General features: G+C 43.1%; 1 protein-coding gene across 3 annotated transcripts in view; it reads right to left on the minus strand.

Annotated features, from left to right (window-relative positions):
* The window catches only part of TRPC6 (transient receptor potential cation channel subfamily C member 6), a 123,119-nt gene extending 108,240 nt beyond the window's left edge, over positions 1-14,879 (minus strand). The window contains exon 1 of one of the 3 annotated variants that reach the window (XM_080376479.1): positions 4,583-14,879. Coding sequence is in view for 1 of the 3 variants with exons in the window: in XM_080376476.1 (XP_080232602.1) it covers positions 3,907-4,049 (143 nt within the window). In the remaining 2 variants the exon portion in view is untranslated. The other 2 variants (XM_080376476.1, XM_080376477.1) reach the window with 2 other exon arrangements.
* Positions 14,880-22,262: the final 7,383 nt, after the last annotated feature.

Here is a 22,262-nt window from a genome sequence, read left to right on the forward strand (position 1 = left end):
GCCAATGACATACTGGGGGGGGGGGGGGGAACAAAACCGAAAAAAATCTTATCTGCATTTCTGCATTTCAGCAAGCAGTCTTCTGACACGTATGTTGCAATGTATTGTATGTTGCAATGTATTTTTGATACATTAGGGGCCAGATTTGACTAGATGGAAGAGGACTATTAGAAAGAAAGTGTTTACTGGCATATCATTTCTAATATACAGTTATTAGATTCTTAAGAAGTAGCCTAATCTTTTGGAAACTATTTAATTACAAATTCTGCAGATAGTGGTTTTCCTACCAAAGGTTCTGAAAAAAAAAAAAAAAATCCACAAGATTTTTCAGTCAAAAACCCCAGTAGAATTTTATTTTTTTTTTCACCATACCACATACCATAAAGGTAAGGTGTCTTCTATCCACTTACTGCCAAAAGACAGCGTAACATTACTTGGCACTGCTGATGAGCCCAGGATACCTGGCCAAAGTCTTGTTTGCAACAAAGGTAGCAGCTACCTCAGACACAGTAAAGCTGTTCTTCAGAAAGAATGCTCCTGAATTCATACTCATTTGACATGATGCATATTGTTACGCATGAGTACTGAAACGCAAAGCCTTGAATATATGAGTAAGTTTGTCGGGTCTCTTGCTACTCACAGAGTCAGTTAACATTAACAGGTCAGTATTTCAATTTTTTTTTCAGTTTACAGGTAATTCAATATTCATGTACACTATAGTCTAAACATAAAAGAATAACCCAATCAGTGCTGCTGAACTCATTGACACACCATCAAGCCAGCTGGCCTGATCATTGACAATTATTCTTTTTTTTAATGTGACCACAATATTTTACAATTAACGCATCATCTGAAAAATCATCAGGGGAGGGGGAAGGCAAACTCAGTGTCTTTTATTAAACTGGCAATTATTTGCTGTTATAAGGGGGCTTTACATCAAGGCTCAGACTGAACTAACAGTTTGATGGATTAACGCTTTAGCTACAAATACAAGAAATAGTTCTCTTAATTTATTATTGTTATTATTATTATTATTATTAATTATCCAGCCACTACAACACTTACAGGTAGTCAAGTTTTGGATATTTTGGACAAAGTTGTACTCTGCATTACTGTTCTGCATTAATCACCATCACACAATACATTCTTGGGGCATTTCTGCACATGCAAATGATGCCTACCATTTTCTAATTCATTTGAGAAAAACACCCTGAGCAATTGGATATACCAAGAAATACTCTAAGTGAAATGTAAGTCACTTTAGTTATAAAATCCCAGAATACATCAAATGATGTGATCTGGAGGGTTATTTTCTTGTGTCTGCATTGAAATGCGGACATACCATTCAATCTCAAGGGACACATAGCTCCGTCTCAACAGACAGACCCACAGACCCCATGGTTTAGACTCATAATCGAATGGTCACTAAAGATTCAAACAAGGACTTCAAGGAAAAATATAGCACCTCACAGGACAACCAGCTCCCTGAGCTGCCGCAGTTCTGGAGAAGTAGCTAAAGAATAAACATTGACAAAACATGTATGGACAGACTTCATAAGGTATGCACACCGAGTCCAAGTAGATTCAAAGCCCATGAAATAATTGATCTTACATAATTTATCTGTCAGGGTAGTACGTGCCATTCATCAGCAGTATCCTTGGGCTCTCCAGAGACCTTAAGACTCTACAGATACAAGGTAAGATTCACATAATACTCTCTACCATAATTACATCAGGAAATACTTGTCATTTGAGGATTTTCAAATAAAGCAGAAAAAAGTATTTTTACTGCATGTAGTTGACATAAACAGTATATCCCAAACATGGCCCACCTGATTATGTTCTTGGCCATATGAAAGCCATAGTAAAACTAATGACCTCTGATCTGCAAAATGTACCTAAAATATGATGTAGTGGTGCCTAAGCAGGAAAATTCAAAACCTGTGCTTAGTAATCACCATACCCTGGAGGAGCCTATACTCACTGCATTCACGCCTGCCAGCCAAAGAGTTCCTTGCAGACATTGTCTAGAGGTGCCTGTGAAGTGGCTCTTTTTCACATCCAGGGAAGCCCCAAAGGACAGCTTCCCCATGCCTAACATGGATGTAAAAAACAAGCACTGCCCACTAAAGTACCCTTTTTAGTAGTGATGACACAAATTTGAGGAGCACGTTCCTCAAACGTATACCCGCCAATTGTATCAGGTGGCTTCTCTCTATTCTTCCAAAGACAAGACAGAAACACCTTCCATCACGGTGGCACTCCAGGGTGCTGGACCTACCTGTACTACAGAATCAGGCAAGACCGTGACATGACATAACTGGAGATAAATTCCTGCATTCAGCGCTACCCTAGTTTTACAAAGCAACTTGATAAGGATGTAGGCTTTCCTTATAGCCATTGAGAGGTGATCTCCACACTTGTGTGCTGGACCAAGAGCTGCCAGCACAGGCTTATACCGCCAAAGTGAAAAGACCAGCACGCCACAGACCTTGCAGATTTTGACTGAAGGGTTACTCTGAATCACTTACACAAGATCTATCCTCCTAAAACTGCACCACCGTTCTGATGAGTACACAGCAAAGAAACTTCAGAACCGCTGTATTAGTTCAAAGCTGAAGTCCACTGATCAGAACAAATCCCTGAACTAACCGCCATGAGGTCTTTCTTCAGAAAGTATTCATTAGCCAGATGCATCCATATATTTTGAAATGGGGTTTAAGTCCAATGTGCAATAATGTATGCTCTTATAGCTACCCGAGCGTACTGAACCAGTACTCTACAAAGACACTTAGGAATAGCAATACAGCAGTGTTCTGAAAACTCTGGTTCTTCTTAGCCAAATTTATAAATAAACAGCGTGAGTGTTGCCAGTTTTGTTGCTGTTACTCCTTTCCTATATCCAGGTATTTGGAAGCAAAAATTAGGAGAGACTGATAAGTGGAATTTACCAGTTAAACAATAAAATGCAGTTTGTACAAAAGAAAGTACACATCCTCTGGCAATCATCTGAGGGTGTAGGACTCCTCTTGCACTGCTTCATACTCACTTTCCCCTCTGTGCGATAGCTTCTCCTCAGAAGCGTTAACAAGTGGTAATTGCAGAAGTCATGCTGACAACACATAACCGGAGGGACACTGTCAACACCGAATGTCAATTGACCTGGATGTTAAAAATCGCGGTTCCCGAACCTTTGTAATTTATGTTTCATTTAGTTTACATTGCATATGTTCTCACACCCTGCCTTAAATAATAATTACTTAGCAAAACTTAAGAGAATGAAATTACAAATTACACGAGGCTACATGATTTTGACAAAATGCAGTGATGAAAGGATTATGGGTTTATGAACCCGCCTGTAACGCGTGCTCTCTGTGGGTGCAACCGCCGGCAGGAGTTACAGTGTCTGGGGTAACACTAAACCCGTTCGGTACCCTGCAAGTGCAACGGACGCCCCCGCGCCAACCCACCCCCACCCCCCGGCAAAGAGCGGCGGCCGCTCGCCCGCCTCAGCGCGGGGGGGGACGCTGCCGGCCGGGCAGGGAGCTGCTAGCGCCGCTCCTCTGGCTTTCGCCATCACCCCGCTCCCCCACCGGGGAAGGCGAGGGACGCTGACGGACTCCACACCGCGACGGCCCACGGGTGGGTCCCGCCACGGGCTCTGCCCCACCCGCAGCGCAGCGGGCGCGCAGCGGCACCTGCCGCCGGCAGCGGCAGCCAGCCCAGCCCGGCACGGCACGGCACGGCACGGCACGGCCCATCCCAGCCCCGCCAGCACCCGTCCCGCCGCCGCCTCTCCCCCTCCAGCGGCAGTTAGAGCAGAGCCCGGCGCCCCGGCCCGGCCCGCTCCGCGCAGGGGGGGAGGCAGGGCGAGAGGGACCCCCGGCGCCGCCCGGCGGGACTCACACGGGGTAAAAGGCGTAGGGCGGCAAGGCGCTGTCCTCGCTCGGCTCCGCGTCCAGCAGCAGGTAGTCCTGGCTGTCGTTCCGCCGGGCGCCGGCCGCCGGGGAGCTGCTCTTCCGCGGGGCGTAGGGCTGCGCCTGGCTCATGGTGTCCCGCGGCTGAGGCGCCCGGACGCGCGGCGGCGCCCTGCGGACGCCGGAGCGGAGCGCGGCAGCGAGCGGAGCGCGGCACTGCGGCTCGGCCTCCCGCAGCGCCGCGTCCCCCGGCGCAGGGCGGGCAGCGCGGCCGGACGGAACCCCGCGCCCCGCCGAGCCCGGGGAGGGGCCGCGCTCGCCGCCGCCGCCCCGGGAGCGGCCGCCCGCCGCGCCGCAGGCGAGCCCGCCGCTCGGAACCCGGGCTGTAAAGTTTGCCGCGCGGCAGCTGGCGCGGCTGGTTCCCGGCCGGCGGGAAGGGGCGGGAGGTGGGAGGGCGGCGGGCTCCGCTCGCCTCCCCCGAGGGGCTGCGGTGCCCCCTCCGCGCCGCCCCCTCCGGCTCCCGCCCGGTCCCGCCGGCTCCGAGCCGATCCCGCCCCGCCGCGGCGGAGCTGCCGGTCCGCGGCCGCCCCGGCCTCTCGCTCGCCGCGGGGTCAGCGCCTCACCCCGCCCGCTCGGTGCGGCCGCCGGAGCGGGGCCGTGCGTACCTGCGCGCCGCGGCGCTGCCCAGGAGAGGGGCCGTACTCTAAAGGAGACCCCGGCGGGGACAGCGCTCGCCTTCAGCCGCTTGCCATGCAGCACGGCCCACGGCGGTCCGGGAAGGAACACGCCAAAGTCTCCCCTAGGAATCGGGCAGGACGGGAGCGGGGACCCCCCCGCCAGGGAGCAGGAGCGGGTCCCGCTGTTCTGCGGCTCGGAAGCACGGCCGGTGCTGTGCCGCTGTCCTGCGAACGCTGTCCGCCCGCCTCGCCGCACAGCTTGCTTTTATCGCCTCTAATAATTTCAGATAAGAGCGGGGCAAACCCATCACTTTTCTTAGCCAAAAAGCAACAGTTCTGGAGTAATAACGCTTCAGCCAAACACAGTCCACCTGTATTCCCCAGTTCTACTGCACTGGTAGCGATTTTTTTGACGTTATTCTTATTTTACTTAGTAGATTGTAATAGCTGAAACACACTAAAATAATGACAAACTTTTCCAGGAAAAAATGTAAGGCACTGAAGAAATAACATCACCTATAAGCATCTTTCACACGAGACATAACAGACTTACTGTTTCATAAGGGAATATTTACAACTAAATGTTGCAAATGTAGAGGTAAAATTGAGTACATCCCAATACGATCTCTCCCCCATCCCCGGCCATGTCCACACAGCAAAGCCATTGCCCGTGTTTGTGCTGGAGCGGCGCACAGGTCCGCGCTCCCCAGGCATGCACCCCTTCCCCTAATCTGGCGAGAGGATGAGGAACTGGCTGGGCAAACCCAGCGCCATGACCTGCAGAGCATGTGGGCAGGCGGGCACTGCCCGTGCCCTGCACCAGCCTTTGCCAGACCATGGGTTTAGTGACTGCCCGAGCCACCGAGACCCGTTTCACCCACCGAACTGCAAGAGGAGGAGGTGTATAAAGAGATCCACAGCTCACTGAAGTTATGACAGTATTTATGTGACCTTTAGATGAGGTTCAGAAATACCTGTGGTCAAAGGTGACTGCACAGTTCCTCAAAGTTTCTGAAATTTCTTTTGTCCTCATAGTTATGGCTCTTATAACGGATTTTAGAAATTTTCCTCTCTTTGCAAAACATTTTTTTCTTTAAATATAGTGGATTTTTTTTTTTTTAAATGGGAGGCTTAGTAGCAACGTTACCACGTGTATTTTATAGTTCTCATGCTAATTCTTATTTCATATTACTATAAAAACAGGTATTATAAAGTTATGTGCAGGTTTTGCATTTGAGAAATGTGCTGTTGGTAATACCTCATATTTTTATTGTAAGAATATTGTTTACCAGTAACAGAGTACTTTGCGATTTGAGGAATGTTAATGTCTTCCACTGCTCTTGTGCATAAAAATTTCATTTCACTTTAGCCTACTCTGTTATGAGATACAGTGCTTCTCCAAGTAGTCTTTATATATATATATATATTCCCAAAATATTTCCAGCTTTTTTTTTTTTATTATTATTTCTCCATTTTATTTCAATTGCTTTATGTGATACTAGACTGGTATCTCAAATCCTCTCTTCCAGGTCCTTCCCACCCACCCCCCACTCCCATTCTTTCTTGCTCAGCCTCTGGTATATTTGCTTTTTCAAAAAAACTAATAACATCCTACTTTGCAATGGGTTATCAGATCCTTTGATTTCAGAGCCTGCTCAGCCACTTTATTCTGCTGCCTCCTTCTATCTTCTACTTATTGTTTGAATGCCTCTAGGATTATTTCTCATCTTCCCCATGATACTTGTGCATCTCTCTCAGCTTCCTAGTGACTTTGCTCATTTCCTCAGGTGCTTCCCTTCCTAGATCCCAAGCCTTCCTTGGTCTTCATTCTTATTTCAGCCTCATAAGCTCTGGTATCACCCCAGGCACTCTTAGTTGCTCACCTATCCCAAATCTGCCACAAATTTGGAAGCCACACTCACAACTTGCAGTGATGACTTTTATGGTTTCTTTCAGATCATATTGCAACTGTGGCAGTAATGGAAAGTGGAAGAAAACAATATGGTGTTCTTATCTGTACATGCTGTAGAACTGATATACCATAAGAATATCACCCAATGTCAACAGGGAAGCCTACATCAGTATTTTTAGGCACTACTTACTGAAAATTAACCACAAACAGCTGCTTCTGAGTATTTGATAGCTGAGAAACATGGCAGCGTTATGAACTCTTCCAGTTCTTGGCCATCTCAGTACAAGCTTTTTTATTATTTCAGACTAATAGCATGTGATGGTCATAGTCTGTGATACAGGTTTGTTGGTTTGGTCCTTCATATTTCATAGCACTACTATCAAAATGAACTATAAAAAGGAATCTTTACATAGAGATAACTGAACAGGCACTGGGCAATACACTTTCTCTAGAACAGATAAAGTACCTATTATCTCGGGAACAGTGATAAAAACCTCGTACTTACACTGTCTTCTTGTATTTGATCAGGTGATAAATGAAATGCCTATGATTTTCCATCCCTACATGCTTTTGAGTGTGAATTACCTCTAAGAAACCACCTCAGTAGGGTGCAGTTTTGTTTCACTTCATCAAGGACTGGTAGGGCTTGCTGAGTTAAACAGCTGTGTGATTTTTCAGAAACATCGGGCAGATCAAGTCATAAGAACAAAAAATGTTCACCATCCTTGAAAAAGATGCTGAGCTTTAATTCTGAATTGCTACAACTTGATTTGTAAAAAATAGAGTCTGAATGTACTACAGCAGCTGTCTAGCCTCCATTGACTGGTTACAGTGAAAACATGAAGCACTATGGAAGTGGGCGATATTCCTCCTAGATATTAAATAAACACACGTCTTCTGAAATCAGTGGATGTTCCGAGAGTCACAAGATGGAAACCCTGGCTAAAGGTGATGTGTCCTGTAGCACTTATGGTTCTTTAGATGCATTTGTGTCAGAACTGTTCAGGATATAGAAGGAGTAAGTTTGCATCTGTTTCCTTCTTTGGAATGATGATCCATTCTGTAACTACCTGAAAGCTAGTGAGGTTACAAAGAATTACTTTGGATGGCATGATGCTGGGGTGAAGAAGCAAGGAGTGGTCCTTTCCTTCTGTGAGAGGAAAGAAAAGGAGATGTCCATCAGAGTACGACTTCAGCTGTTCATTACAATTCTCGCAGGTCTTTCCAACAACAAAATGAAATTTTTATTTTGTTCTGGCTTTGTGAATGAACTTGGTGTTTCTTTTGCAAAGATAAACAACGTATTCTATTTGTTAAGGGATTACCCGTTATTGATATTTATGCGGTGTTCCATTACACATTTAAATTGCAAATTGAATTGCAATGAAATTGCCATACGTGTTCTAGAAAAAGTTATCAGATCTTCACTGCAGTGTCTCCCATCCAGATATGTATTTTAAATCAGAGTGAATATGGAACTAGAAAAAAAGAGCCGTTTATTCTGAGTCTGTACTGGGTTTGCGTGGCAAGGTTTTGGTAGCAGGGGGCTACAGGGGTGGCTTTGGTGAGATGTCAAAGCTCCTCCCATGTCCGACAGAGCCGGTGCCCGCGGCTCTAAGATGGACCTGCCGCTGGCCAAGGCGGAGCCCCGCAGCCGCGGCGGTAGCGTCTCTGGGGCAACGCATTTAAGAAGGGGACAGAACTAGCCAGGGAGTGACAATATGCGAGAGCAGCAGCCCCGAACCCCCCGGGGCAATGCGGGAGGGGGCCGGGGGGGCTCCGGGCGCCGCAGCAGCGGCTCCCCCAGCCCGCGGGGCGGCCCCGGCGGGGCAGGCTGTGCCCCTCAGCCCACGGAGCCCGCGGGGGAGCAGCTCCCCCCCGCAGCCCGGGCAGGGGGTGCCCGCAGGGGGCCGGGACCCGCGGGGGCCGCGCCGGAGCCGGCTCCGGGCAGGGCCTGTGGCCCCGCGGGGAGGAGCCCGGGCCGGGGCCGGGCTGCGGGCAGGGCCGGGGACCCCGCGGGGGCCGCGCCGGGGCCGGCCGGGCCTGAGGGGCTGCGCCCCGCGGCGGGGCCCGCGCTGGGGCCGGGGGTGAGGAACTGCAGCCCCTGGGAAGGGCTCCCGCTGGAGCAGCCCGTGGGGAGCTGCCTCCCGTGGGGGGGACCCGCCTGCCGTGGGGGGGACCCCGCGCCGGGGCCGGGCAGGGGGTGAGGACCCTCCCCCGAGGGGCAGGAGCGGCCGGGACGGCGGGGGCGGCACCGACTGCGGCCCCCGGGCCCGGCGCCGGCGGGGGGGGTGTTTTAAGATTTAGTTTTTACTTCTCTTTATCGTACTCTGACCTGATTGGTAATAAGCTAATTTTCCCCAATCGAGTTTGTTTTGCCCGTGATGGTGATTGCTGCGTGATGGCTCCGTGTCCTTACCTTGACCCACGAGCCTTTCATTATATTTTCTGTCCCCATGTAGCGCTGAGGACGGCAGGGACAGAGCGGCTTTGGTGGGCACCTGGCCTCCAGCCAGAGTCAGCCCACCACAGAGTCTTTATCTGACTTGTATACACATTAACCTTTTGAAATACAAAACCTACAATTTATAATACAAAGATTTCAAAATCTATCTACTTTATGTTTCCCTTATATTCAACTTTTTTATTACATAATTTGAAAATACATCTCTCTTCTTGGCTAAAAAGAACTTACGAAATGGTATGAAATGGAAGGAAGGGTTAGTTTAGAGCTGGCTTAATTAGTTTCGTTACAGGCAGCAAGTTACAAACTATTCCATCATCACTCACTCCATCAAGTGTAGTGACTGAAGTATTTCACTCAGAAAGATGAAAAACAGAAACTGAAAGCTCCTATTCCCTGTGCAGGAGAAAGGATGAGAGACAGTGAACTTGCCTGACGGGTGACAGGCACATTGCTTAATGCACTACTAGAAGTCACTTGGGTACCATGGCAATGAAAGCTGAAAAAGAAGCTGTGCAGAACAGCACAGTGCCATGATTCAGCCTCACGGAATAATTTACATAAAGGTTATCGCTATACAGCACAATATAGGTGCAATTGTATTGCTCACTTGCAGGCTAACCTAAACCTGTTTAGGAAGAAAACAAAGTGGCAACATCAACCTGTACTTTCAAGGAAAATTTCAAGGATTCACAGAATGATGTTTAGTTGCTTGTGTTTAACCAAAGCCTTGTTATCTGAGCTGGTTAGATTGCAGTAACAAAGGTACTCCAGCACGCGCCACAGCCAGTTTCCTGGCACCCTGTTTTGCACTGGGAGTACTGTCAAAGATAGGTTTGAATAAACCAGGAAAGGAGAAAGTCAGTGTAATTGTGCCATGGCTAAGCAGCATCACTGCTGTGGGTGTGAGCATCACTTGGAAAGAAAAGTATGGTATACAGCAAAGGAATGCTGGTTTCTTGGAGGTGTGAAAGATGTGTAATAACCTGCCTGCTGGAATTCCTTGCTACTGTGTAGTACAGGACTACAAAACTTGCTTTTAAAAAGCTAGCATATTGAACCATTGCTACTCAGTAGTTGTGTTAGTTCTATTAAAAAAATGGAATAACCATTGTCAACTACTAGTTCTAATCACAGCTAACTTCTGCCTTTGTCTAAATGTGCATGAAGGCAGAATCATGTCGTGCCACCAAGAAACCTTTCTATTTCTAAAATTCTTCCTTTGTCTAGTCTCTTATGGTCATGATCCAGTCTACTTCAAATTCAGCTCTCATACCTGTACTCCTTTTCTTCCCGGAATGCTGCCTGGATACATTTGTGAAACTGAAGTGCAAATTTTAGTCACTGGCAGAAATTGCAGCTGGGCTTTTTTCTGCAAAGGAGAACTCGATGAGGAGGTGGGCTCAGATGGCTAGTGGATGTGAGCACCCAGATGAGAGCACTAGGAGTGGATCACAGGAACAGTAGAAATGTTCCAAACGCTGTCTAAAATGTCTTGGCTAAGACGACTCGGGTGTTCAGGCACTGGAGATACTGAAGGACTTTTGGATTGTAAGAGAGAGGGAAGCTAAGTAGGGTCTGCGATGAGAAAGAATTAATTTAAGGATGTGTTCCTACCTGGACATTCATACACTAGTTTGTGGGGAGACAGAGATTTCTAGGAGCATCATTATTGCTGGACCACCAGGGATGTTTCTGTCACCATCACTTACTCATGTGTACACACATGACTTACAGGAACCCACTCAGCCATTATTCTATTTTTTGCTGTCAGAAACGTACAATTCTCTATGTACTTTCACACAAGGTCTGTCATGCTACATTTGCCTTGGTTTGCATGATATAATTAATTATTCTTGATTAGTTTTAAAAATCTGAAACGCACTAACACCCACTTGTATTGTATCTACACTGTGAAAGTCAGTACAACTGAAATATTGTCATTAAATCGATTGCAGTTTCATTACACATAATTTTGTGAGTTTTGAATAAACACTGTGTTTCCAACTCAGTAGTCTGAGGCATGCTGCTCAAAAATAAAGAACACTACTAGTCATCAAGCCCCTATTGCCATTACAGATAATAAGATACTCCTATATTCTAAGTCAGTAGGAGGATATTTGAAGTCAAAACTAGATAGAATTAAGTGGAAAATATCTTGTTAGTTTCCAAGGAAGTGGAAAAGTTTTAACTTTTCAAAAAGAGTGTATATGTAAAGGGATGTTGGACCAGAGATCATGTATGTTGAAAGCAAGAGTGACCTGACAGAAATCAATAGAACTACAGCATTATTAAATCACTGTGAGATCAAAATTAGATTTTTTCCTTTGTCTACCTTTTGTCATTACATAAAGAAATAAAATGCATTCAATAACCATTTGTCTTTTTAATGAGTAACATAAGAGCTTTTCAGTGTGCGTTCCATGTTCACTCAAGATACTATTAATTTCTGTGTCCTGCACAAGCAGTTCAAAGCATCTCTACTTGTCCCTGATTTTATCACAAGAGTAAGGAATGTGATACACTGAAGCTTTTCACATATATACTTCCCATAACCAGTATGTGGTACTCATCTTGGACATTTGATATTTAGACCTACCAATGTAAAAAGAATAAACAGTATCATAAATAGTGACAAATAAATAAGACCTTTAGCAAAAAGAGGCTCTTAAAAACTCAAACTATTGCTGACATTTAACCTTTACTGGCAAAGAAGTATGTTTATACAAGCAAGTTGTTTAGCTTGGCATGATAACATACAGCCATGAGAATGATGAGGTTCATAGCAGTTGCAACATTTTCTATTTCCTTTTCATTTTAATTTAAGTGATCTTTGGAAGTTGAAGGTGTGAAGCTCCTAATAATGAGAAAAGAATGGTTATATTTTTTCTGGTGAGTACTAGAAATCTTGGGTTAGCCCGGTCGGCTTAATATTCAAGTTTGTCTCTGTGTCATATGAAGAGATGACACCAGTTACCTGGCACAGCAGATACTCTAGTTGTCATACCATATACCTATATGCATATCTATACCATGCATAGGGATACTAGCATATGATTTTGGGAGGGGGTCCCCCCATGCCTATTGATGATACCCATATAACAGTTATCGGTTATCTGCCCAGCATAACACTAGCAAATTTCTGCCTCCTTTGAGAAACAGATAGAACCACAAACTGAAAAAATATGTTGAGAGGAGACCAACAGATTTGTTCTATTTAAAAGCAGACTAACTGTGGTGAGTACCTCTTGAATATGTCTCACTGCTATGTTGACTTTATAATTTAGAGATTCTGACATGATGGATATCAGTGTTGCAATGCTGCCTTCAATATGGAATTTATAATTGTTGATACCCCACTGATTTCATTCTCCTGTATTAAAAATTATAACTCAGAACACTCTATCTGTCAATGATATCTTTTCTAAGTTATTCACAAATGATCTCTAATTTATGTTTTCTCTGAATTACACATGTACATCATGTTCTTTTTTAGTAAATCAGTTTATACCCCAATTTTCTTGTTAGCAATGCTCTATGAAATAAAGTAATCCAGTCTGGAATTATATTCCACTTTTCATTTCTTTTTCTCTTGCTACAAGTAGACAGTGTACCATCTTATTCAGTGACTTCAGTAGTAAAGGGCTTTTACGCTTCTCAGCATTAATTTTTTAGGGGGATTCCACCTTCTAAAACATAAGATGCTGATTTTTTTTTCCTTGTAATTCTAAGGTCTGAGAGCATCAGTGTTACAGAGAAAACATGATGAAGTATTGACTGGCATCAAGCAGAGAAAGTCTTTGAACTCGGATATGTCGTTTTATTTGTTTGTTGACGCTATACAACTGCCAACTGTCAGAGACTTCCCCCGCCGGCTCCTGCAGGCAGGCCTGTATTTTATATATTTGCAGTGTAGTTCTGTCACCCTGTCTTCTCTGTTCTTGCTACAGATGATTGGACTGATATGTTTTGTCTGGAAATCAGGGAACAGCGAGTTAAGAAAAAAATTGTTCTGTTCCATTAAGGGATCTGCCACCTAAAACAGCTCCACCTGAGGACCACAGGCTTTCCTCCGTTACGTGCACCATCAGCCTTCCCATCTGAGTGACTCTCTGGTTCCCCTACATTCATGGAAGCCATTATTTAGCATTCACATATTTCTAGATTACTAAGAGTTAGTTTGAATAACTGTTTAGAGAGAAAAAGCATGTCTGTAATCACATATCAGCGATAACATGTGGCTGAGATTGTTCAAGAAAAGACAGTTACTATCCTTTACTTACTGCTATCATTTTCCTTTTTTTTTTTTTTGAAAGTTGCACCACACAATCATAAAGAAGAAATAATATCATAAAACTTGGATAATTATTTGCTTATTGTAACTTTAGAAAAAACCCACAACAACAGATTTCTGGGATGAAGTTTTTTTACATACAGTGATTTTTGAATTCTATGAACTAAATTATAAAATATAATATACAGTATATATAAAGCAGCCACATATATATCTTGAGGAAGAATACAGAGCTGATATAGAAAATAATGAGGAAACTCAGTCTGCTACATAGTGAGTTTGTCACAAACAATTTCACAAGTTCTATCCAACATTCTGGATAAGATATATGTCCTCCATTTTCCTGGTTTCAGCTGGGGTAGAGTTAATTTTTTTCTTAGTAGCTGGTGCAGTGCTGTGTCTTGGCTTTGGTGTGCAAACAGCGTTGATAGCACACTGATGGCTTTGGTTTGTCGCTGGGTGGTGTTTACACTGAGCCAAGGACTTTTGTGTTCCTTGGGCCCTGCCAGCGAGAGGGCTGGAGGGGCACGGGAAACTGGGAGGGGACACAGCTGGGACAGCTGACCTGAACTGGCCAAAGGGATACTCCATACCATGGGATGTCATGGTGAGTATATAAACTGGGGGAAGAGGAAGGAGGGAGAGGATGTTCAGCATTATGGTGTTTGTCTTCCCAAGTCCCCGTTCCACGTGACAGAGCCCTGCTGCCCTGGGGATGGCTGAGCACCTGCCTGCCCGTGGGAAGTGGTGAATGAATTCCTGGGTTTGCTTTGGTTCCATGCGCTGCTTTTGCTTTACCCACTAAACTGTCTTTACCTCAGCCCATGAGTTTTCTCACTTTTACTCTTCTGATTCTGTCCCCCATGCTGACACGGGAAGGGGGAGTGCACAAGTGGCTGGGTCGGACTTGATTGCTGGCTGAGGTTAAACCACGACATCTATCCAACAGACAGCTGTGGTGGCATCTGCCGGGACATGCTTTGACAATCAATTCTGCCCATCGTTATGTCAGACCTCAGTGAGCAGTCAGTCTGTGTCCTGCCACTGGACAACCGTCAGATGTTTAATTGCATTTTACCCGAGTTTATGAAACTTAAATTTCATGTGGCATCAGTGTATGAAATAGCAACTGTGATATGGAGCACAGAAGATTTTCATGTCATTCCTTCCCTTCAGTTTTCTGTCGTAACATGTCTGTTCATGATCTCTTTTGGGAAATTGGTTGGTTGCTATAGTAATTAGCCAAAGAAGGCAGGGTCTTATTCACCTCATTTATTCTCAAAGTGCTAAGTTTGCTTTCTAAAACCTGGATAAATACAAACTCTGGAATATGAGATGTTAAAATGTATTAGATGGCACTGGTCTCTACATAAGTGTTGGACTGTTACAATAATTAATGGTTTTGGAAAAAATGGCATGACTGCAGGACAGAAAATGCACAGCGTTTCTGTAGATTTTTTTTGCTTGGAGTCATCACAGATGTTTGGAATATTTCTCTACCCCTGGGTTGACAGATTTAGCGATCAGTGCGCCTCTGGGAGGGAAACTCATATGCCTTGTTCCACGAGAACCAGCCTCACTGTTTTGGGCATCCCTGAGATGGCATAAGTGCTAGTGAATGGATACTGTGGGGCTGCTAGGTGGCAAAAGATTGGTCTTTATAGTCAGAGAACATTGCTATTCTGACAGGTGAGCTTTTAGTTAAATGCATTAATGCCAATTTTCACTAAGCAAATGGATATTAACTGACTCCAGACATGCTTCTGAGAAACAACTCACTCGATCTTCAGAAAAAAGAAAAAAAAAGGAAGATGACATTTTGTGTTTGCTTTATTTTGCACTGCCTTTAGGCATCTATTATTGTCAAATCCAGAATCCAGAACGCTAGGTTTGACAAACTACTTGGTCTTGTCAAACATGATCATTCTTGAAACAGTAAATCATCATCCCCTTCAGAGGTTACATTGCTGACATACTTATGCAAGATGCTTATTTGTTGCGTCTGGCTATGCCACCACAGTGTCACAAAATAGTTTATACTGCTGTTGATTACAATATTTTAGTAATTCACGGGTTACACAGGCCTCTGGTTTGACTAGGCCATGATGCATAACATTTGCCTGCTGCTTTTACATCATGGCACTTCAGGAATGATGATCACTGCTGATACAGCCTGTGAAATCTCTTTGATGCAGGTCAAACCACTTAGTTAAAAAAAATTAAAATGACTCATTTTTTTAGATACAATTATTAGATACAATGAAGATTCTTTCACTGTTGAAGTATGGTATATATCCTACACTGGTATTATTAGCTTAATTGATGGATAGATTTAAGCTTGCTACTTCTAGTTTTGATATAACTATGATGTTATAAGCAATGGTAAAGTCTAATGGTTTGAGCATTTTCTTCCATATTTCCAGGAAGTAAGGGCAGAGCCCACAAACCAGGCTGTGCTTTAACGCAGACTTTTCATTTCTACTTCAGGATACAAGACACGTCTTTTCAACTGGATTACTACTCTTTTGTAGTTAGGAAGTTTGCTCTGAGAAATCTGCTATTATCTGCTCTGTGAAAATTCTGCTACTATGGAAGGATTTAAATAACACAGTAACAGAACTAAGAAATTTAAGGCATCTACAACATTGTTGTAGTCCATGGAAAACTACAGGAAATATATTCATTAAACACAGCATCACATAAGTAGAATAAATTTCAATCTAGAAAAGTTAAAATATGAAACAGATCATGGCATATCTGCAGTTTCTCTGTGGGAAATTTTCCTTCTGATGGACTTTATAAAATGCACTGTGGTGTTCCTCTGCCTAATCCTTTACCAAACTATCCGCAGTATCAATGAAGGGATACTGCCTGGGTATCAAAGAGGGAAGGTATGTTTGGAGGCAGAGGTACATCCCTGGGCTTTTAGGAATATCATGTGGGTGGGAAGTCATTTTCACTTACCTTTAGAAGTTTACAACATAGGCATATAGCTATTTAGGCTTCTTCTATAGGCAATCGTCTATACATTAAGGTTAAGACTAATTGCATGCTGCAGGAAGTCATTTTCCCCCACTGATCTGCAGGGAAGCCTAAGGGATTACCCCAGAAGTGGATGTTTTTACACTGCAAACATGCAAAATGTAAGCAAAATAAATTCAGCATTCACCTATTATATTTTAGCCCTGCCTCGCACACCCCCCCCCGGCCCCTGCCGATAGTCATCACATAACACTTAGACCGTGTTGTAGTAATAGATGCATGCACATCCCATGAAGTCATGATACATAACACTGGGAAATGTGTTAAACAGGAATATTTGTTTACAGACTCACCTGTTGCAAATAGCAATGTTGAGATATTACCTGTATTTCCTGCCATGAACACTTAACCCTCAAAAGAAAAAAAACCCAACACAATTCTAACATTTAGTAAAGACTCTTTTTAATCTAAAATTAGACCACAAAGGGATTAGCTTAGGGCAGAGGGATAGACAGAGCAGCTCTAAGGAATACTATTTTCCCCTTCAAATAAAATATGTTAATTAAGAATTTGAGAAAACCTACATCTTTAGAGGGTTTTAAAACTATTTTCTTAGGACAATTGAAATGCTTTTTTTGAAAAAAAATCTGATTTCTTTGGAAAGAAATCTTTCCAAAATACTGATCTCTTCTATTTGGTAGCAATAATTAATAAAATGGCAATATTAAAATCTGGTTGGATACCTTTTGTTCAGGCTTTGCAAAATGTCTATGTGGCTGCTGTATTTGTAGATACGCTAGCAAAGAAATTAAATGTGAATATGAATGCACTGAATTGTTATGCTCATTTCTTTTTCAGTAAATATGCAGGGATATTTGCTTATCCCCTGAGACCAAGTGTACCACATATAATGAGATTCTGCAAAGTATCAATGTGCACAAACACCACAACAGGGGTCTGGGGTATTCAGTTCATTCTTGGCAAGATTAATGAGGAATGGATAAATATGTATGTAAAAAGCAAGACTGGATTGAAAGTTAAATCTTATGGACAAGATTGATGTTTAAGAGTACTGATGTTCAATATATTGAAGAAATTTTTTCAGAGAAAAATTTTTTCAGTCCTACTGAGAGACGAACGAAAGTTTTTCATGCAATGTTTCCAGGTAAAGTTTAACAGGTTTTTGATTGTTTAGTCAGCAGGTCTCTGTGTTTTCTTCTCCAAGCTGAAGTTGCAAGTCAAGTTGGAGTTACAAAACATCTTGCTTGCCCCAGACTTCACAGTTCTCAAATTCTCGCCAGTCTGCTGATTCCTCCATGCTTAAGAAAACAGACTGCGAAAAATACATTAACTGTATGCAGACTACAGCAATTCTTTACTGCACACAGCTACACACACATCAGTTATATGGAACGCAGTTTGTTCTGCACAGTTCATCTCGATTCTGAGATGTTTTTTACTTAAATAGATTTTACTGAGATCCAAAAAGAGTATATTTGCAATAAAAACTATGTAACTATCCTACACTGGCTATGTTAAATTCCATGCTACCTACATGGAGCCAGAGTTGTGTGATATAGTGATATATTTTTAATCCTGCCTGGGTCCTCCATACTACATTGTGGATCAATCTCCTCTTTTAAATTAGAAAAATCCTGCTTATTGATATAAATAGATGAACTACTGTATTTTTAACTGTACATGGTGTTTTTTGAAAATACGACTAACAGAATATTTTGCTGGTCTCCACAGGATTTTGGTAGGTCTCTCTTAGCTGACAAAGAAGTGTATAACAAGGACAAACCAAACAATTACCTGAAAAAAGTAGCGCCCACAAAACTATCCATATTGCATCAAGTAGGTGACACTCTTTGTTTTACTTCATAATATTGATTAATAACAATAAACTCATATAAAAAGGAGTTAATTTAGTCTGTCAGAGCAATTTGTGTCCCTAGCAAACAATTCTAAGAATGTCAGAAATAAAGTATATTGAAGGATTTAAAAATACATAAATGCTGAATCTTGTCCAACATATACAAACTAACCTACATAATATTAATTATATCCTGACTAAAGCTGATGAAATTTTTCACACAGAACTCTTCTCTGTCGATGTTCAGCAGATCCAGTGTCTCCAAAATGTTCAGTTACTCCTTCACAAGTTGTTTGTTTTGTTTGGGTTTTTTTGTCTTGGAAAGCAATTAAATCCTGAGCTGAAAAACAGCCATTGTTGATCAGTTCAAAATGTATCACCTTGATTATTTTATTTTTTGTGTGATTACTTTATTTTGCCTTTAGTTATTACATTTAAAAATTTTAAATCAGAATTAATTAAGTTACACACTGTCAGAATGAAATACTTTAAGAAGCCAAGTAAAATTGATCTTTTTCCCCATCACTTAAGCACTGGAACATTTTTATCTTTTTGGAGAATGACAATTAGTTTGAACTGTTTGAATTACTGATAAAGTAATGACTTGATGGTGTCAGCCTCTGTAGATAGTCCAGCAGAAAACTAGCTATTGGTACAAAATTCTGATCCTACCAGAATCCATGGAAATCATACCATCATCAAGACTATAAAAGAATGAAGGGTTTATCCTGAATATTAGCAGGATTGGGACAAAAGCTTTAAGCCAATTTCAGCTGTCTGGATGAGGTAGATCAGCATCTTTGTATTATGAATAGTTCATAATAATACCAAAAACTCCACCACAACTATGAGCCAGCCCAGTGGAATTTGATTGTATTGTTTCGGCTTTGCTTACTGGGAATTGTTGAAAATTACTTTGGAAATTATCATTGCATGGAATATTTGTGCTTGCAATATTATATTCTGTAATATCATGAATATTCAGTGGATACTTTTTGAATCGGTTATAAATCCAGCCAACAAATTAAAGAGGACCTAATAGGTTGCTATATCATGACATTTTACACCTACTAATAGCTGAAATCCTGCAGGGTTTTTAGGTCTATGTAGGTAACCCTGTTCACCGTAGTGACACTGGCTGGGTGGACAAGGGGAGAGTGGTGGATGTTGTCTACCTTGACCTCAGCAAGGTTTTTGACACCGTCTCACATCACATCCTAAGTGAGCTCAGGAAGCGTGGGTTAGATAAATGGATGGTGGATTGAGAACTGGCTGAATGGCAGAGCTCAGAGGGTCGTGATCAACAGCACAGACCCTCGCTGGAGGCCTGTAGCCTGCGCTGTTCCTCACGGGTCAGTGCTGGGTCCAGTCCTGTTCAACTTATTCATCAGTGACCTGGATAAGGGACAGTGTGCCCTCAGCAAGGCTGCTGATTATACAGAACTGGGAGCAGTGGCTGGTGCACCAGAACGCCATTCAGTGAGACCTGGGCAGGCTGGAGAGCTGGGCAGAGAGGAACCTCATAAAGTTCAACAAAGGCAAGTGTAAGTTCCTACACCTGGGGAGGAATAACCCCATACACCAGTACAGGCGGGGAGCTGACCTGCTGGAAGGCAGCTCTGTGGTGGACCCAGGAGTTCTGGTGGGCAGCAAGTTGCCCATGAGCCAGCAGTGTGCCCTTGTGGCCAAGAAGGCCGATGGGATCCTGGGGTGCCTCAGGAGAAGCATGGCCAGCAGGTCGAGGGAGGTGATCCTCCCCTCTGCTCTGCCCTGGTGAGGTCCCATCTGGAGTGCTGTGCCCAGTTCTGGGCTCCCCAGTTCAAGAGAGACAGGGAACTAATGGAGAGGGGCCAGTGGAGGGCTGCAAAGCTGATTTGGGTACTGGAGCATCTCCCTTTTGAGGAAAGGCTGAGAGAGCTGGGCCTGGTTAGCCTGGGGAAGAGAAGACTGAGAGGGGATCTTATCAATGTCTACAAATGTTTCAAGGGCGAGTGTCAGGAAGATGGGGCCAGGCTCTTTTCAGTAGTGCCGATGGACAGGACAAGGGGCAACGGGCACAAACTGCACAGGAGGCTCCATCTGAACTTGAGGTACAACTTTACTTTGAGAATGATAGAGCACTGGAACAGGCTGCCCAGAGAGGTTGTGGAGTCTCCTCTGGAGACATTCAAAACCTGCCTGGACATAATCCTGTGCAACCTGCTCTAGGTGAACTTGCTTTAGCACTGGGGTTGGACCAGATGATCTCCAGAGGTCCCTTCCAACCCTGACCATTCCACGATTCTGTGACACTATATACATACTTATTGCTAAATACGTGATCTTTGCAGAAATGAAGGTCTTTGGAATTGCTCTCCAAATCCCATATTTAATGATGGGTTGTATCCATTTTCTGTGCTAAGGTAAATACAGTGGTTAAATGTTTTTAAGTCATTTCAGCTATGATACTTTTCTGAGAGTCTATGTTGTTTCACTGGAAAGGAATGCATGAGCTATAAGGCTGGGAGTAGAAAATATCTGCAAAAATGAATCCTCAGGTTCTATCTCCTTCAGTTTTTTTTCTGAAACACTGAGATTTCTGGGAAGTGCTAAGGTAGCCAAGACCACAATAGCATTCGAGACAGGATTTTTCAGCAAGTTTGCTTTAGAAGTTAGTTTTCACTGGAGACAATAAATTGTTGTGGGTTAACTAGTTTATTTGATAAATTCTTGGTTAAAACTCCCATAGTATTGTTTTCTGAACCGCAGGACTGGTGTTATTTGTCTCTGAATAAAGTGTTTCATATTGAAAATTACTATTTAGAAACTTGAGTCTTAAAGATACTGCTTGTCTTCTTAACTCATCATCTCTTGGGTTCATGTTACTTGCACAGGGGTTCTCAGTGAAAAAAAGCTTCTAGTCCTCTGGGTTGCAAAGACAGACTTGAAAATAAGAATCCACTTCATATTCCTCTTGGGATTAATGTTCAAAATAATTTTCAGGTTTTAATGTTAAAATTAATTTTGACTTCAAGCAGAGCAGGAATTTGTTCCAGTTATAAGGGGAAAATATATGCAGTAGACCTCCAGTCTGGAGACAACAGTTCTGGGAAGTTCTGTGTGTATGTATCCTCCATTCTTAACCACTGATGCAGCAGCTCTCCAAGCTATTTTGGGGGTAATGTTGGTTTTCATGATTCATTTGAACACCAAAACCTTCCTACTTTGTGACTGTAAATAATGCACTCATCTAGAGAATGACAAGTCATGACAAGGCTAATGACAGGTTGAATCAAAAGATAAAAAGGTCATCTCTACAACATTAAGATTCAGGTGCAAGTATTGTAATTGCCTCAGTACAAAGGGATCTCTGACTACCATATTTATCCTTTTTCATGGAATGCACAGGATCTCATTTACCATAGCAACAGAGGGTTTACAAAGCCTTCATTCAGTAGAGCTATGGAAAGGATTCCCATTCTCATCTTCATTCCCTCTGAAGCCATTTATTTGGACTTCACAGCAGAGTTCAGTAACAAATGAAACAATCTACTGGGTTGAACACTGGCCTTGGACCTATTGGCACCTGACTTGGGAACTGCTCCTAATTCTGCCATTAACTGCTGTATGATGCTAAATCATTTTGTTTCTCCATGTTTTAAAATCTTTATCTGTATGACACAGATAACACTCTCAAGCATGCCAAAAACAAATGCTGAAAAAGAACTAACTAGTTTTCTTCATCTTATTCAAGGAAAGAAAGGAGGTAAAGGAGGTACCAAAGTTTATCTGAATAAGAACCCTTAATAATTTAAAATACTGCTAGCTATTTCACTGTATCATTAGGCAGAAACCACTGGCAGTTTTGAGGCTGTGACAAAAGTCTAGAAAAGTTGGTGGTATTTCATAGCACGGCAGCATTTCCCAAGAATATTGACTGGTTTTTATTAGACTTTACTCCTGGTATACAGTGGAGAGTGAACCCATTCAACGGTCCTAAGTGAATCCATGATATATGGTATTTAAATAAGGCAATCTAAGTTCCTGGTTAATCATCCATTAGCAGTAAGTCATCATTATGCAATCTGTTTCTGAAAATACTGAAACACTGTATTAAGTATTAAGCAATTATTAGGCACTCCTTCTTCAATGCTTTATGAG

This window comes from Falco punctatus (assembly GCF_963210335.1).
Source record: "Falco punctatus genome assembly, chromosome: 2".
Lineage (NCBI taxonomy): Eukaryota > Metazoa > Chordata > Aves > Falconiformes > Falconidae > Falco > Falco punctatus.